Source organism: Zingiber officinale, chromosome 5B, assembly GCF_018446385.1.
Source record: "Zingiber officinale cultivar Zhangliang chromosome 5B, Zo_v1.1, whole genome shotgun sequence".
Taxonomy (NCBI): Eukaryota; Viridiplantae; Streptophyta; class Magnoliopsida; order Zingiberales; family Zingiberaceae; genus Zingiber; species Zingiber officinale.
In genome coordinates, this window is record NC_055995.1 from 122,407,818 (window position 1) to 122,426,898 (window position 19,081).

At 37.0% G+C, this 19,081-nt stretch overlaps 1 protein-coding gene across 4 annotated transcripts; it reads right to left on the bottom strand.

Moving 5' to 3' along the window:
- Positions 1–2,488: 2,488 nt before the first annotated feature.
- LOC121985733 (pentatricopeptide repeat-containing protein At3g20730-like) lies at positions 2,489–13,710 on the bottom strand. Of its 4 annotated transcripts, none has more exons than XM_042539346.1 (4): positions 13,565–13,710; positions 10,423–13,474; positions 10,248–10,337; positions 8,396–8,709 (listed from the first exon to the last, which is right to left on the bottom strand). In XM_042539346.1, the coding sequence occupies exons 1-2, from the start codon at positions 13,642–13,644 to the stop codon at positions 10,906–10,908; spliced, it is 2,649 nt and encodes an 882-aa protein (XP_042395280.1). In that variant the 5' UTR covers positions 13,645–13,710; the 3' UTR covers positions 8,396–8,709; positions 10,248–10,337; positions 10,423–10,905. The 4 variants fall into 4 exon arrangements, with proteins under 4 accessions (XP_042395279.1, XP_042395280.1, XP_042395281.1 ...); XM_042539347.1 differs by having other exon boundaries at positions 10,423–13,490; positions 13,565–13,693; XM_042539345.1 differs by lacking the exon at positions 8,396–8,709 and adding an exon at positions 2,489–2,622 and having other exon boundaries at positions 10,423–13,710.
- Positions 13,711–19,081: the final 5,371 nt, after the last annotated feature.

The following is a 19,081-nucleotide window of genomic DNA, read 5'->3' on the forward strand; positions in this document are numbered from 1 at the left end:
CTCACCCCACCCTAGTACTAGGTGGTCGCATAGCGGGGACGGTAAGAGGGGGGTGAATTACCTGTCGAAATAAAACAAACATCTTTCCCGTTCTTTCAACTATAATTAAAAATAACAATAATGATAAATTAAAATAACGACTAGAAAGAAGAGGCACAAGGTTTACTTGGTTACAACTTAGATGGTTGTTAATCCAAGGCAAGTGAAAGCGCAATAAAAATCTTCTTCATTAAAGGCGGAGAAGCCTCTTACACTCGTTGAAAAGCTTAGATAGTTGTTAGGAAATGATTACAAGAGTTGATATCTATTTCGTAGGTTCAGGGGTTTTTTTTATAGCCTTTGGGAAAAATTATCCGTGGCTGGAAGGCGTCTCCAACAGGCTGGAAGGCATCTCCAGTGAGGCGCCAAAGGATAAGGTTTTATCCATTGGCAACGACAATATTAGCCTGGTCAAAGGCTCCTTCCATAGGGCTGGAATGTGCCTTCGATGGAAGGTGCCTTCGTACTGTTCATCGAAGGCGCCTTCCAGCCATGGAAGGTGCCTTCCACAGTGAAGGTGCGGAGGTGCCTTCAACTCCCTTTGAAGGCGCATCCAGCAGCACTTACAACCACCTTTTACTCTTCTGCTGCTCCGATCGCCTAGGTGATCATGGCCATCCGGGATAGGGCTCACTCGAACCCATTTCCCGATCTTCTCCTCGAGTAGGCTTCCACTCCGACTTCTCGCCCCTCGGAATGTCACGCACGCCCTTCTCGTCCACCGATGTACTCTTCCATAGCACCTTGTCTCTCGGATGCACCGAGTCTGTCGACTCCCTTCCCGTGTCATCCTTCTCGCTAGCTGCGTCTTCTGCTCGACTTCTTGTGTTCCTAAGCTCCTGCACACTTAGACACAAAGTTCAAACATAATAGGACCTAACCTAACCTGGTTGATCATATCAAAACTACCACGAGGTTCCAACACTAGGTTGAGCAAATCTAAAGGAAGCCTAAGTCCTTATGTAATCATTCAAAATTAAGCATAAACATAAGCATATAAAACGAAAATAAACATACAATCTATCTAATAATAAAAATAATTTTCTGATTGGTTCCCCCTCGAGCATGACTTAGATAAGGTATATCCAAAACATGTACATGATCTTGAGAGATCCAATACTGGTTCATTTTGACTTGTTTAATCAAATCATCTTTCCGAACCCATGCTTGGACTCTAGGTTTATTTCGATTTACTAGTGATATTAATGACCTGTTCTAAATAGTTTTTGATTTGTATCCAAGATTGGTTCAATTGTACACAGCCCACTGGGATCTAAGAAACCTGTCAAGGCCTTTGGATCCAATAGTGAACTTTTCCAATGAACATTTTAGTTTAGCAATTTGATCTTTCAGATTGAAATTCTTTTCCTTAAATTGTTTGGCTTGAGTTGAGGTTCTAACTTGAAGTTAATCGACTACCAAGCTTAATTTTCTCCTTGAGGAGTTCAACCTCCTTTCGAAGTGATTTACTCTGGTTGTTGAATTTTTCAAATTTATTGTTTAGATAAGTAATAACTTCATACAATTCAAGTTTTATACTAGTACTTATAGTGAGGTTTGGCCATTCGGAAATGGATACGGATCTATGACTTCTCTCAGACTCGATTTCCAACTCAGACTCATACATAGTGTTGGTTCTGGCGATCACTGCTAGATGGCTGAAATTCTTTTCTTCTTCTTATTCTTCTTCAGACTCACGTTGCTTTGAGCGCCTTCCTTGTCTTTTGATATTTCTTCTTTAGCTTTAGACAATTAGTTTTGAAGTGTCCCTTCTATTGGCATTTGTAGTAGATGGATTCAGCTTTCTTGTTCTGGGATACCTTCTGGATTTCCCGTGTGTCGAATCCCTTCTTCCTTACCATTCTCCGGATCAGGTTCACTAGTTCAGTGGTAGTCATCGTCGTCGTTGGATTCATATTCTTCTGATTGTATTTTTACTTTTGCCTTTGACTTGTATTGTTTTTGTTGTCCTAGAAACAAAGCAACTCCTTTCTCGATTTGGTTTTCGTTAGTATGTTCATAGATTTCTAATTCAGAAAATAATGAACCTAATTTAATTGTTGAGAGATTCCGAAAGACTTTATAAGCATTGACGATCAATACCCATAACGTGTTCCTCCAAAAAGCCCTTAGTGTGTACCTTATTATGTCACGATTCTCCACTATTTGCCCGCTTGCATGTAGCCTGTTAAGAATGTGTTGTAGGTGAGTGTGGAGTTGACTCGCGGGCTCACCTTCCTGCATTGTTATATTATACAAATCATTTAAAAGCAAATCAAATTTGTTTACCTTGGTGTACAAAGTACTCTCGTGAAGCTTGATTAGCTTATTCTACAAATCTTTCGTGGAGATGAACAGACCGACTCAGCTATGTTCCTCCTTGGTTAAGCCGCATTGTAGGGTCTGTGTCACTTTAGCATCAGCTTCTATTCTTCTTCATATGAGGGTCCCAGTTTTTACACCCTACCGATACTCCATGTTCGCCGAGAGGTAGTGAGAATCCGATTTGAATGTAAATCTACATATCCACCTGAGTCTTCGGGTGGAACTCCATGCGATTTTTTCAGTAACCAAAGTCATCTCCTGTGAAGAACGGAGAATGGATTGTATTATAGCCTTCTTGGTGTGGCATTTAGAATTTTGCACAAAAAAAAATTATAAAATGTTCCAACACTTAGTCTTGGGTTTAGTAGTGTGGGAAGAATAGAAAGATATGAAAAAAATAGCTCGAGTGATGTTGCACAAATTTCAAGCAATTTCAAAAAACAAAAATAAATTTACACCAATTCGAACTTTAGGAGAAAATCTGAAAATGAAAAACTAAAAAAAAAAAAAAGTAAGAATAAATTTTGCTCAAATGATAGTTTCGCCAATTCAGAGCGACTCTACTCTGATACCAATTGGTGGATCAAGAAAAGCACTAGAAGGGTGAATAGCACCCTTCATATATGTTTGCAAATCATTCAAAAAACCACATGGGCATGCAGCAGAAATTAAAAGATAAAGAATAAGGAACACGGTGATTTTACTTTGTTCGCAGCAAGAAACCTATAAACCCTTAGAGTTGTTAGCATAGAAAGAATATCAAAGTAAATAGAAATGCAACAACTAAACGTTACCCAAAAGCTAGGCTTTTTTAAGCTCGTAGCGACACCGTGTCATTGTTGTTTCATTGACATTTGATTACAACAGTATGAAGGAGTTTCGGAAGTTTATGGAGCACTTGAAGCATTGAAAACTAATCTTGAAGTCTCTGTTTGATGGTTCTTTTATAGGGTGATCCAGGCATCTGGATCGATTTGAGGCGCCTAGATCGGACTTTGTCTGATCCGTTCCTATCGCCATGATAAGCCTTCTAGTCCAGTGCCTAGATGTGATAGAGGCGCTTGGTGTTAGGATGTATACTAAAAGTCTAGCTTTTGGTATAAACATTTATCTAGAAATAAGAATCACATTGGTCAAATGCCTACATTTATGATAAATGTAGATTGTTCAATTAATTTATATTGTAGATAACATGATGTGTGGTGTCACACACAGAAGATCATGTTATCAGTACCTTATAAATTATAAACAGTAAACTCACGACCAAGATGGAAAGAAACAAACCATTGGAAGGTCGTAGTGTAATTAGGTATTAGTTTATCTTAACTATATAATTACACTAGTACACTTAGAGTGTATTGAGTAGGACCATTAGAGGTCGTTTCTTTTATACTGACTTTATAAAGGAACAAAGACCCTAGTTATTATGGAAGTGTGTGCTCTTAATCCTAATATAATAACAAGCACATATATTTGATATTTATTTCTTTAATTTATCAATGGGTGAGATTTAGTTCGATAAATCAATAAGCCCGATAAGTTGGGAAATGATATCACTTATAGTGTGTGTTGTTGATTATAGAAGGAAACTGTGTCCTAGTAATCTAGGTTGAGAATGCCCCCAAGAGGAGCTCATAAGTATTGTCATGTTAAACCTGGACTTAGTCCGACATGACGATGAAGTTGAGTGGTACTACTCTTGGAGCTAGATATTAATTAAGTGAGTTGTCAGTAACTTACTTAATTAGTGGACATTTGTTATCTTAAACACAGGGAGACTAACACACTCATAATAAGAAGGAGCCCAAAAATGTAATTTGGGATTGGTGCGGTAGTTCAATAATAATTCTTTAGTGGAATGAATTATTATTGATGAAATTAAGTTATGTGTTCGGGGCGAACACGGGATGCTTAATTTCATCAGGAGACCAAAACCAATTCCTCCTCTCGGTCCCTATCGTAGCCTCTTGTATATAGAGATTTATACCCACCTTCTTACCCATCCTATAGGGGCCGACCAAGCTAGCTTGGAGACCAAGCTAGGGCCGGCCATGGCTTGGTTCATGAGTAAATTAATGTGGTCGGCCCTAGCTTGGACTCAAGCTTAGGTGCCCGGCCCTATTAAAATAAAAAGGAATTTTAATTTTAAAATTTTTTCTTATGTGGATAACATGATTTAAAAGAGAGTTTAAAAATTTAAATATCTCCTTTTATAAGATTCTACAAAAGATTAAGAGAAGAGCTAAATCTCTTTCCTTATTTGTAGATTAAAAGGTTGATTTTAATTTTGGTAAAAACTTTCCTTTTTAATCATGTTCATGATTTAAAAGAAAGTTTAAAAATTAAAAAAAATTCTCTTTTATTAGTTTCTACAAAAGATTAAGAAATTGATATCTTTTCTTATTTGTAGATTGAAAAGAGATTTTAATTTTTAGAGATAACTTTCCTTTTTGAAAATTATCCACATGTTTAAAAGAAAGATTTTAATTTATAAAATTTCTTTTTTATTAACCAATCATGAAGGGATAAAAATTATTGGAAAAATTTTATAAATTTCCGGAAGCAAATAAGGAAGTTTTAATTTGTGTTTAAAATTTTATTTGCTTGGAGATTTGTATATGGCCGGCCATTGTAAATTGAGAAGAGAAAAATTATTTTTAATTAAATAAATTTTCCTTTTCATGGCAAAAGAATTAAGGAAGTTTTTATTTAAATTTCCTTATTTGCCAAGACCAAGGATTATAAAAGAGGGGGTAGAGGTGCCTTCATAAAAAAATGACTCTATTATTTTTCTCCCTCTTTTCTTCCTTGGTGTGGCCGGCCCTTCCCCTTCTCTTCTCTCCATCCTTGTGGCCGAACCTCTCTTCCTCCTTGGAGATCAAGTAGTGGCCGGATTTTAGCTTGGAGAAGAAGGAGAGAAAGCTTACATCCCTTGGAGCTTGGTTGGTGGAAAAAGATCTTCATCTTTTGGAAGCATTGTGCTTGGCCGAAACTTGAAGAAAGGAGAAGAAGGTGCTTTGGTGGTTTCTCATCTCGGAAGATCGTTGCCCACACAACGTCCGAGGTTAGAAGGGGAATACGGTAGAAGACCTAGAGGTTTTTACTTGCAAAAGAAAAAATGTATACTAGTATTTAATTTCCGCATCATACTAGTTTTATCTTCATGTAAAAATACCAAATACAAGAGGCATGCGATTCTAGAATTTCGAATTTGTTTTCGATGTTGTGTTCTTTTGTTTTTCTTTTCCTTGTGATTTGATTGTTCTTTTCGGTTGACCTAAAGTTATTTAAGGAAATTAAATATTAACTTTTCTTAAAAGGCTTTGTCTAGTCGGTGGTGGTTGTTCCCATATCCAAGAAGGCCATGTGCCTCGCCACGTCAGTACTGGAAGCTAATTTTGGAAATTAATATTTAATGAAATTAATAACCTAGGTGATTTGGATCGAACGTGTTAAGTTCCGCAGGAGATCCGAGTCTAAACCTAAAAGAACAAATAGATTAAACTTTGGATCAAACGTGTTAAGTTCCGCAGGCGATCCAAGTTTAATTTAAAAGAACACATGGTAGCTAGGAAAAGGTTTAGACCTTTGTACAAAATTTTTGTACAGTGGAACCATTATGTTTTCCGAGTAGCAACCAACACTTGGATAGTCCAAGCGTCTGGATATGATAAAGGCACCTGGATCCCATTTTCCAACTTCCGTCATTAGTTAGCTTCCTGCATCACATTATTAGCATAATACATAAACATAATTATGATTAATAGCTCTTCAAGCTGTCCGAACTCAACTTTAGATTTCTTATGAGATTTTAGGCTGGATTGATGCATACTGCTCTCTTTCCGAGAGCGCATCCTCATCACTTCACTCAGGAGAATTTACCTGATGACAAGTTTTGTCCACCCGACCTACTTGGACTTTTGCTTAGCCTAACCATGACCCTCGGGACTTTCCGCTAAACCCTCAGTCCTAGACCTATCTATACTTCTGCCTGGTATCCTCAACCCTCAGATTTCCTGCCTGGTGTCCTCAACCCCCAAGACTTCCCGCCCGATATCCTCGATCTGCCAAGACTTCCGCTTAGTCCCTCCGATCAGGATTTTCTTGCCTAGCTACAACTAGAATTTCCTTGGCCTAACTTCAACTAAGACTTTCTTTACCTAGACTCAACTAGAAATTTCTTTGCCTAGACTCAACTAGAACTTCCTGCAAGCTCAATCAACATATTAGAAAATCACAAGACTTAACTTGAGACTATTGCCAAGATTAAAATCTTAGGTTCAATCGTATGATGCAACCTATACCAACAAATAGCTATAGAAATATTGTAAATATAATGAAGCATTTTATCAAACATGTTATGTCTTTCAAGACTCGAATCGGCCTCTTTGAGGACTCAGATCGACCTCTTTATGAACTCGGCTCGGCCTCTTTGAGGACTCGAGGTCCGGTCAAGTCGGGAAGGAGGACTGGGGCTTTGATCGGCCCAAAGGTTCGATTGGCTAGATTACTTGGTCGAGCCATGTAGCTATGTTGGCCTTGAATATTTGACCCATTCTTGACTTTAACCATCATATCATTCAACTTTCTTGACTCCGACCCTAACTTTGGGAGCTCTACCTTATTCGTCGTATCAGTAGCTGTAAACTATTTTTTACTACAGTGAAAGGATGGTTTTTGACCTTGGCGAAGACATGGAAAGGGAATGAATGAAGTAAAATTGATTTTATTAAAATATTCATTAAATTTATTTAATTATTGAAAATAAAAAGTTTTTTTGTTTTTTATTTATTTAATTAAGCAATTACATAAATGCCCCTCCCCCATTTGGAGGGAAATGTTGTTGAAAAATAATGTGAGGGATTAAATTGAAGTAAATTAAAATCACAATGACTATTTTACAATTTAGTTGAAATCTCAAGAGCCAAAATAAATTTTTCCCTATAATAATATCATATTAAGTGTTATATGTTATCATAGCTATTAAATAACTTCTGCACATTACATTAGTTAGTCGTAGTTATTAGAATAATACTCCAAATAAAATATTCTAAAACTAAAATATCTCATGGGAGGCTCTTTTAATTTATTTTGTTTTAAAATCATATTTACTTAATTTGAGACTCTGTTTTTTATTTTTGCCCTTGAATATGTGCGTATCCTTTTTAAAAATGATCATTTATTCCTAATGGTTTAATTTTTCTATCAAAAAATCAATGCACATTTAATTTAGTTATTTATAAAATAATTTTATTAATTATAGTAAAAAATAACTAAGTTCACCCTAAACGTCTTTCATGATAAATATATCACTCTATAATTAACTGGGCATCTGTGGAGGCTAAAATAATTTTATTAAGTTGCTTAGTGAATCAGTCATGGCGGATTAAAATCAAAATAATTATTAAAAAAAAAACAATTCCAACCGAATTAAACAGGTATTTTGGTTGAATCATAAGTCATGGCTGAATTATAATGAGAAGTATTTTGGTTGAATACAAATGAACAAATGGTCCGGTTTAAAGATTTACTCGAATGAAAAGGATAGCAATCAAAACAACTCAATATCTTTGGAGTAGCATATCAATCATGGAGTTAGGTGGATGAATCAAGTCAAGTCAGATTGTCCAGTTGCGTAGAAATGGATTGATTTCATATTAATTTATAATTTCTGTCACTCGTAGCAAATACACCCCATTTACAGATTTACCTGGAGGCTCAAATAGTAGAAAGATGGATCATACTCAAGCACAAATTGGAAGAAGAAATAATTAAACTTCCTGTTCATCTTTTATCTTTCTCTTCCTTTTACACTAATCTGCTAGCCTCCACCTTCATTGGATAATATCTCGATTCACATGTAATCCGCTCTCTCACCTATTCTCACTTCGGGGTAAACGTGAGCATCAAATCAGAGTGGTTCGCTTCTTTCACTTCATTTGCGTTTTGCTTACTCTGAAATAGTGGGGGAGTCATTTCATTCAGACCAAGCGACATCAAATTGATCTCACTGATATTTTGATTGAATGAGCAATATATTTAGACAACACATCCCATTTATTAATAGGCCATGTCGGCTGCATCACTGAGATGGCATGGTTGGATCGACACCTCTAATCATTTTGCTTCTCCACAATATACATCAGAAGTGTATCAGCTGAGAGGTTTTGGAGAAGGCTCCATCGATCTTGATGAGAAGACAGAGTGGGCAGTAGAGATGGGCTCAGTTGTCACGCCCATGCAATATCACTGCCGATTTCTCATATCCAAAGTTGGATTTTTGTTGAGTTCTGTCCTCGCGCTCAATGAGGAACTGTTTGTGGTTGGTAGTCATGGGGTTATTGCCTGAAGTTCAAAAAGTCGGAAGGAAAGAGCATTGCTTTAGAAAGCGTTTAAGGTGGCTCCATATGGGTATAAAGTTACTTCATATTGTTTTGCAATGGGACAAATATGCAGTCAAAATCAAAGATCACAATGGCAATGTGCATGCCCACATTTAAAGTGGTTTACTTGGTACAGTAGGTCTAGCATAACTTCAATGAATAAAAATACAAAAATGATGGAAAAGAGGAAAGTAAGGGAATCTGACAAAGAACAAATGAGTACAAAGGAAACCTAATTTGATGACTTAAAGAAAGAGGCCACATCTGCATCACGCTTGGTAGCAACATAAATAATGAATCATAAAGTTGGATTCAAATAGAATCACAGGAGTTTGATGACTTACAGAAATTTGATGATAGTAGCAAGGACAATCAATACTATTTTGTTAGATAAATTACTTTCTAAAGAATTTTAAAAAATTTGCACAATAATATATTAGTGATGTTGTCTAAGTGCGTCATATTTTGAAGCACAACATATTTTGTTTATTCCTGAATGTTGAAACTAAGGCACCAATTTTGATTTTATTATTAATTCTGTAGTAAATGAAGAGAATGTAAAATATTTTGATTACACATTAAAATTCTTTTATTTATGAAGATACAATCTAGAAAATTTTGTTTATCACATATTGCATAGGGATAGTATGACAATCTGCCAGGTGAATCATGCTGCCTATATATGGGTTTCAAACTTGCAAAAAAAATTATGGTTCAATCAAGCAAACTATGTAGCTAAAGGGAGCATCCTCTCTAGTGTTTCTTCTTAAACATAATGAAAAAAGTGTCATCTATTTGTGACATTACTGGTGCAGCACAGATAGCACAAGGCCCTCTTTGATGCTAAAGAGCCAATTCTTATTCAACTAAAGTGGATGATGAGGGAAACCAATACTAAAAAGGTGGCCTATGATTCACTCCATAAAGATCATGTTGAAAACATCTTTTTGCCTTCATATCACATCAAAATTCTCAAATTTAAAGGACCTAATTCCATATTTCTGCTCAATATTTAGCTCAAGAGCAAGGTAAGGCTTGAAAAGACTAATCGACTTTGCAAAAAAGATATCAATGTGAGGACGACCAACCATAAGCTGAAATATAGCTAGCAGAGCCAGAATTTTCAAGCTTAATCTCCCTGGTGCCATAAAAATACTTTTGATTCGGTAACACTACACTGCTAATAATACCAGTAAGAATAAGTTGATATGACTACAAGAAATACTTCTTGTTACTTCAAACTTCAAGACACTATCCTTCTATCTATTTGCAAAATTAGAATTCTCAACCTAATCCTTTTCTTATCATCCAGATATTGATCCTATATGCACAAACATTAAACAAGCCAAAACATGTCAATTATGTTGCAATTAAATGCCTATATTTTATTGTAAAGACTAAATTCTCATTTTAAATGTCATCCGTGCTAAAAAAAGAAGAAGAAAAAGAAACAGAACACTATGCAAAGTATCAAGCATTTCAGAATTCTGTGTATTGTACCTTCGGAGATTCTTTCTTTTGGGTCATACTACAACCAACGAAATAATTTCCTGAATCCACCCACCTCTGAATCACTAATGCTGTAGAAATCTGTAATCATAAGGTGCTTAATTAGTTACAAACTACAACCTGGATAGAAGAATTTAATCTAATTGGCTTGTATCTCAAACATTACCATTTGGGTCTCCACTTGGAGTGCCAATATAATTTAACCTCCTGGAAATACATGTCAAATGCCATTCATTTTAGTAGGAGCAAATTAGGCCTAACCCTTGTTGTTTATTACTTCTTGAATTTCTCCCAACGTTATAGCAAAGCAGATGAGCTCCCAAAAAACAAACCTGTAGGAGTATTGACTGGATAACTTAATTTAATCACCATTCGTGGATCCTGGCACAACATCCTCTTGATGTAAGCTGGCATAGGTTCAGCATAAGTTTCTGAACCTAATGCGACAGATGTATCCTGGGATCAATGCACCTGTATTAATTTGATGTGTACTATCTTTTTAAGACACAATTAAGGCTCAAAGTGGAGCTGCTGTGCTTGTACGATCAAGGCTCAAACTAGAGCTGCTGCATTTGTGTTCTCTGCCACTAGTAAGCTACTATGGAAGAATTGCCACAACAGCAATCTAATTTTTAGGCAATCTCCCATGTCAACCTGTGTATGGCACCCTTCCATTGCCACCATCCAGTGTTTTCTTGGCAGACACAAAATAGTCCATTCTTTCATCCAAAATTCCCAACTGGCTTTGACCTAGCAAAACAAGCATAGTAGTCCGGTCATGAGCACTTTCCACTCTTATCAATTCACGTAAGTCAGAAGATTGGTGAGAGTCATAAAGGTTTGACAAAACGACTTTGCTTCCCAATATATCCTGGAGCACACCTGAATTATTATCATGTATAATGTATTTTGTATGAGCATCAACCAAAGACCCCTTTGGTTCGTCACAGATAAAACCTTTGTTCATCATATGTAGAGGAGCATGATTTTCATGCATCTGAGAACCATAATTATCATCGGAGTAATAGTTCAGCCAATGTTCAGATGAATATGTACCCTTTCGCAACTTGTCCACATTATATAGACCAAAAGCTTTAAGATTCCACCCCGCATTAGCATTCTCTATGAACCCAGCAAATACGTAGTCTTGCTTCTCATCTTCCCTTTCTGACATAAAATCAGAAGCTTCCTTTAATTTGTCAGCATTTAAAGATTTTTCATAAGCTCCTACAAATGCATCTCTGATGTTGGCATCTGAATCCAGGCCAATCTTGACAATGATGCCATGGATCTGTCGACCAAGATCAACTGCAACTCTGGCAAAAGAAATTGGTTCTGATTGCAAACCACTTTGCTGCATCTGAGAGTACACTTTCTGAGATTCACTTCTTCCATTCTCAATGTAGCCCAGCATCAATGCCATGCATGAATAAGCATTCCAATTTTTCATATTGTAAAAGAATTTGCAAGCACTGGCCATGCACTCACATTTAACATAAAGGTTTATAATTGCATTTCCAACGACAACATCAGAGAGCTCAAAGCCAGTCTTGACTGTGCAACAATGAAATTGCTCACCCACCTTCTTAAATTGCACATTGGCGCAAGCACTAAGAATAGTAGAATAGCTGAAGCGATCAGGGACAAAGCCCAACCGGTATTCCCTACCAAAAAGGTCAATAGCTTTCTCTGGTTGAGAGTTCCAACAATAGCCAGAAAGCATTACATTTATGAGAATTGGACTATGAGGTGGCAGTAAGTAGGAAAAGAGCCTTGCAGAACTGCTAATGTATCCAAGTTTAGCATACATATCGATCATAGATGCATTCATGTAGTTGCAAAGTCCAAGTCCATGCTTTAGAGCTAGACAATGAATCTGACTGCCAATGACTACATCTCTAAGGCCAGTACAGGCGTTTATAGATGTTACTAGACATTGATTGTCCAAAAGTTTTCCAGTACTTCGAAAAGAAGAGAAAACCTCAATAGCTTCAAAGAATAGTAAATTTTGAACAAGTCCTGCCATGATTGCTGTCCATGAGACAACATCATGAGCTCTCATGTTATCAAATGCTAGTTTGGCATTAAACAAATCTCCAAACCTTGCATACAATGAAATCAAAGCATTTCCCACTGGAAGATAAGACAAATGACCAGTTTTCAAGATCTTTGCATGAACCTGAGTTCCCTCCTCTTTGCAAAAGCATAGTCTTAAAACATTGACAAAAGCTCCTTCTTTCATACTCGCATTCAAGTTAAGAAGTTCTTCAGCAAGATTCACAGCCTCCTCTCTGCAACCACAAAAATGATACCCTGAAATAAGTAAAGAATACAAGGAGACATCTGGTCTTTTAATCTTTCTGTGAAGCTTGCGCATATAATCTACATCCCCAAGCTCGGTCAACAACTTCACAAGTTCAACAACAACAAAGCTATCAGAATCCAGGCCAACTTTAATGGAGTACACATGAAGGTTCTGGCAAAGCTCCAAATTCTGCAAGGCTGATGCAGCAGCCATGACAACTCTCAATGTTACTGAGTCCATGACAAACCCAACACGGCACATATCCCTGCAGAGCTCCACTGCCTGGATAAGGAAATCATTCAAAAAATAGCCAGATATCATAGCGTTCCAAGTGACCAGGTTCTTCACAGGAATTTCATAGAACAACTTCAGTGCGCAATCCAAATCCCCATATCTAGCATACAAATTGACAAGCCCAACCTCCACAAACCTATCAAATCCCAAACCGCTCTTAACAATGAACCCATGAACGAGGAGTCCTGGTTGAAGAATTCCCAAGGTAGAACACGCGTTCAAAACCGAAGACACCACAAAATGGTTAGGAATCCAACCGATCCTTAGCATCTGCCGGAACGCGCTATAGGCCTGAAAACTAGCTCCATCGCGCACGAAGCCAGATATCAGGGTACACCAGGAGATCAAATCTCTTTCGTTCATTCCATCGAACAGTTTGGAGCAACTATTCATCAGCTCAAGTTTTGCGTACATATCCATCAAGACATTGGACAATAGGAGATCGGATTCGAATCCGCGAGAGATCAAGCGCGCATGGAGCGAGCCAACCGTGCGATGATCCCCGAAACGGAGGCATTTCCTGAGCGAATTGACGTAAAATCTAGCACGGGAGTCGCTGCGGAAGACCTGGTCAAGAGGAGCCAGTATTTTGATCAAATCCGCTATGCGGCCGGCGGCGCTGCAAAGGGATCTACCTATGTTGGTGAAGCAGGAGGATGCGGTGACAGATCGTCGAAAGAGGATGGAAGAGGAAGAGGATCGTATTAACCTTAGAAGAAGGGAGGATGAGGTAGAGCTCGAAGCGGTCGTTGATGGGACGTAGGTGGGACGTAGGCAGGACAATGGCATGGCGAGCGCCGCCGCCGGAAATGCGACGGACGAGGGAGGGCGGCAATTGGATCGAACCCAGCATTCCCAAAAGAATCATCAAGTTGCGTCGCAGTAAACAGGCTCACGGCCCAAAAATAGAAGTGACTTGGTCTTTTCGGCCTGGATTGTGCTTTGCTTGAAGGGACTAAACATGGGAAAAATTAAAAAGAACGTTTTGTTTTTTTTTTCAATTCGTCAAAAAAAAAAAAAAAAATTGGATGTTTCACTTTAATTTTTATAAAAAAAAAATAATACTTCATACCCTTATAAAATCATATAAGTATCCTCCACTATTCTAAATCCTAAACCTGGGACATGTTGTAAAATCATATAATTATCCTTTACTATTCTAAATCCTAAACTTGGGGCATGTTATAGCAGCATCGATCCTATAATTGTTACACAGTTGAAGTAACTACGCTTTCTTAGTTGTTATAATATGAAAAAAAAAATTAAGAAAAATTATTTAGAGCTTTCGAACTAGTTGTAATCTTTAAATGAGTTTCGAATTTTCAACCCTTGATTCAATCTAAATCAAAAGGTATGGTCTTTCAAAGTTTAGGATTAACATCATATTGTAGCAGCTACGATTTCGTAACTACTACAACTGTATAGCAGCTATGATTTCGTAGTTGCTACAATTGAGCCACCACGTAATTATAAGTGCTACAATTTCATAGCCACTACAACTAGAGTTGACAAGTAGTTATTGCAGCTATGACTTCGTAACTATTATAGCGTGAGTGTTAAATTCTAAATTTTGAGAGGTCATAACTTTTGACATGATTGAATCATTGAACGCACAATATATTAAAGCAAAATTTATTCAGATATTTACAATTATTTATGGGGTGGAACCCATAATAACCTAATTTTAGACTAAAAAAATGTCGGTTAAAGTCTTTTTGAAGGCTTCGAATAATTTTAATCTTATATTTTCTTTTAATGTTGCAGTAGTTATGTGATCATAGTTGCTACTACGCTCCCTAAGTTCAGGATTTAGATGGAAAATATAGGAGAGAGATAATAATGAGAGTGATGTACTGGATAGTAGTTGGGTCATTTTACAAAACAGTGGGACACCTTTTGATGAAAAATAAAAGTGATGCATAATCTTGATAATTTTAAAAATATGTAGCGCCCTTTTGATTTTTGAAAAAAAAAACGTAACAAGAAAAAAAATGAAGTGTTATAATAGATAATTGATTTGATTTTATCTGATTGTTGATGATATATCATTGTATTCTTTCATTTCTAAATCACTCAACTTATCCTTTAAATAGAGGTGTTTGATATAACGATTAAATAAGACAATTCTCGCTTCTTCTACTATTAAATTATAACACGCTATCAGCATGAGCACTCTTTGAGCCATGAACTCATAAATATTTTGTCTTAGTCTTTATATTGATGCTATCGAAATATCATTGTAGGATCGATACGTGTTAGAGGGGGTGTGAATAGTATTGGATCGATTGCACGTGAGGAGGGGTGAATCACATGGTTTTCAAAAACTCGTTTTGTTAGTTTTAAAATCACAAGTATGCACAGCAGAAATTACGTATGAAATCGAAATTAAAAAGACATGAGAAAGACATATGCGGTTTACTTGGTTCAGAGCTTTCGGCGACTCCTACTCCAAGACCCAGGTCACGCAGACCTATCAATGGATAATCCACTAAAGGCCTCTTTCGATACCTCCGGAAGAGTAAATCGAGTACAAAGAAAGTTTGAACAAGTGTAACACACTGCACTTGTCCTTTTGCAATAATCAACTATACAAATGAAATGTTACTGACACTTTTAGAAATAGAAGTAGGAGCACTCGTGTGTCGGTGTCGATCTACTGATTGCGATCGGAAGTTCTCGGAGCAGTTGTCGGGCGCAGCAGCTTCACAGCAGAGTCGTAGCAGAAGCCTGGGGCAGTAGGAAGCTCGAAAGGATACGCGGTATCTCGTATATCAGTGTTATTTGAATGCCTTCTCGAGACTACCTTATATAAGGCATAGAAGGCGCCTTCCATAGCCGTTGAAGACGCCTCCAATGAGTTAAACTTGATCCCGAACAATCCAGCACTTATCCGCGGTGAGGTTAAAATTTCACCCTGCAGAAGGCGCCTTTTATAACCATGGAAGACGCCTTGTATGAACAGTACGAAGGCGCCTTCACTGCTTGAAGGCGCCTTCAGACACTGTTCATCCAAAGGCAAATATGCTCCTTTGTCCTGCAAAATAACATTAGTCCAAATAACCTGTAAAATAAATATTAGGATAATAATAATTAATAATAAAGAGTAGTAATTAGTTCTTGTTCTTCCAGGACCAGGGACTAGTCAAGGTCTCAGTTTAGGGATTCGAAATGTACCTAAACTGGACTGACACCTACTGTCCCTCAACCGGGATGAGTCCTCACAAGGTTACTCTCCTCTAGTGACTTATCTTAACTTACCAACTTGCCAGACATCCGGTCAGCCTGTCAACCTATCTGGACTTCATACTAGCTATCCAGTCGACCCGTTGATATAACTGGATTTCTTGTCAGATATTCGGTTAACCCGTCGACCTATCTGGACTTCGTACCAACTATCCGGTCGGTCCATTGACCTAGCTAGATTTCTTGTCAGATATCCAGTCAGCTCGTCGACCTATCTGGACTTCTCCTGCACACTTAATTAAGTGGTTAGATCACAACAAAACCTAACTTAACTTACTTGTCATTTATCAAAACCTAAGTTAGACCGTTAGTGCAAACTGCACCGACAAATAACGCTCATAGCTATTTCACCTTTCTTTTTAGAAAGCACAGAATGAAACGCAGTGGAAGATAAAAACATAATCGTAAACATAAGTAGGATTTACTTGGTTCGGAGCCTGTAATAACTCCTACTCCAAGGCTCGCGGTCGTTGATCACTTTCGTTGGACAATCACTATAAGCTTAAGAAATCATTGAAATTAACAACAAAGTTTACCGACAACAAAGGATTAGCAGTTGTTCGTCGATTGTTGGAGCAGCGTTTGGACGTTGTCGAATCATCTCGGAGCAGCGCACAAGAGAGTAGAAGTTGTTCAGTTTCGGTGATTCGAAGTGCTGGTTGAGGTTCCTTTTTATAGTAAAGTCGAGTCTGATCCAGATCTACTAATCTCGGGATTGGATTTGACTCGAAGCTTATCGGTCGATCGATCCAGTTGTTCAATCAACCGAACCTGCTGAATCCGCCCGACTTTCCGTCCAGCTGCTGCTTAGGATGAGTCTTCATTCGATTGATCCCATCGTTCAGTCAACCGATCCCACTTTCCTCACTAGCTTATCTAGTTCGATCAACTCGGTCTGATTGAGTTAACACCTATCCATCGTTCGGTTGACTGAACCCGAGGTTCGGTGGACCGATCCCTTGGTTGAAACTTAGCCAGAAGCTGATCTGATCTTCAGGGTTCGGTCAACCAATCAATGCCGCAAACTTCAACCTGTAAAATATTAGTTTCCTGTAAAACCATGTTAGAGAATAGGCAAATAGTATACAATGTAACTTTGACAGTCTTCGGACTATCTGATTCTGACTTTCGGATTTCTTGGAACCCCTAGGAAGAATCGACACCTACTGTTCATTCTTAAGGGAACACGTCCTCACCTACTACTCTCAGGAGAAATTATCTTTTGTCAGACCGGTCCAGACTGTCTAGACTTTTGCTTAGCGTCTAAGACTCTAGGACTTTCTACTGAACGTCCGCTCCATGACCCGTCCAAACTTCCACCAAGTGTCCGTGACCCCCAGGATTTTCACCTAGAGTCCTCGACTTTAGGATTTCACCCAAAATCCTTGACCCGCTAAGACTTCACTAGCCCCCCGGACTAGGACTTTGTTGCCTAATCGTAGCTAGTACTTTCCACCTCCCTAACCGCAGCTAGGACTTTGCTTTGCCTAAGATCACTTCGGACTTTTCTGCACATTTAGTTCAACTTATTAGATAACAAAATAACTTTTGAATTCTTTGTCATTATCAAAATACATGTTTGATCATCTAGTGCTCCCTACACCAACAATCTCCCCCTTTTTTATTATCACAAACATAGTTCAAAGTTAAGTTAAGCAAGTACATAATACTTTAACCAAGTTAAGAACAATCAAATAAGTAAGAATTCACGAAAGCTATTTCAAAGGGTAAGATTTTTCTAAGTTAAAGATTTTAGGCTCCCCTGGAGTATAGCACTTTCTTAGCCAAACAAACTTAGCTGAATTCTTAATTTTGAAAGAAAACTTAGCTTAAAAAAATACTTAGCTAAATTTTAAGCCAAAAAAAAAAAACTTAGCTATATTTTAAGCTTTAAAAATGACTTAGCTTTTTCTTTAAAAAAAAACTTAGTTAAATTTTAAGTTTTGAAAATGACTTAGCGTTTTCTTTTAAAAAACATAGCTAAATTTTAAGTTTTGAAAATGACTTACCTTTTCCTTAAAACTTAGCTAAATTTTAAGATTTGAAAATTACTAACCTTTTTCTTAAAACTTAGCTAAGCTTTAAGCTTTGAAAATGACTTAGGAAAAATGCTTAACTTTGAAAACTTACTTTTAAAAAAATAACTTTACTTTTTGAACCTTCTTAATTTTGAAAAGAAATATTCTTAACTTTGAAAATTTATTTTTTAAAAATTTTACTTTTTGAACCTTCTTAACTCTGAAAAGAAACATTCTTAACTTTGAAAACTTACTTTTAATTTACAAAGAACAATATAACTTTACTTTTTGAAACATTATAACTTTTTTGAAACATTCTTAACTTTGAAAACTTACTTTTACTCCCCTTTGACATATATAAAAAAGAATAGAGAAAGCTTGTAAGAAAAATAAAAATAATTACAAATTAAAAATACTTTACTTTAAGCTCCCCATTGATTAGTGCCTTAAAGATTTTAACTAGGTGCTTTTAGTTTGAAGGGAAAGTTAATGATTTTTATCCTAGAGTCCAAACATGGAAAGATCAAAGTAAAGAGAGTTAAAAAAAATCTCAAAAATAATCATCTATTTTCCTTAGAAGAAATGTCTAACCATTAGTTAGTAGCTTTTTACCATAAGGTAGTAACGTTCACTTGGTTAGTCAAGTTAAGTGTATAATCCAGTTAGTTTAACTAAAGAAGGATAACTTAACTTGATCAATTTGAGTTGGTATTTATAGCTCAAACTTATGTTCCTGCACAGACATAATCATTCTGAAGTTTAGGCAATACCCTATGCATCTCACTTTATTATATTCTAAGTATTTTGCATACATAAGCAAGGTATTCCTAGTGTGCTTGTGAGATGCTCTGGTTGAAACCTATGGGTACATGCTTTCTAGGAGGTAGAGACCTAGGTTAAGTCCAATCTTTGAAAATACTAGTAAAATTGGGAGTTTTGAATAAAATAATTTATCCTAGAATTTT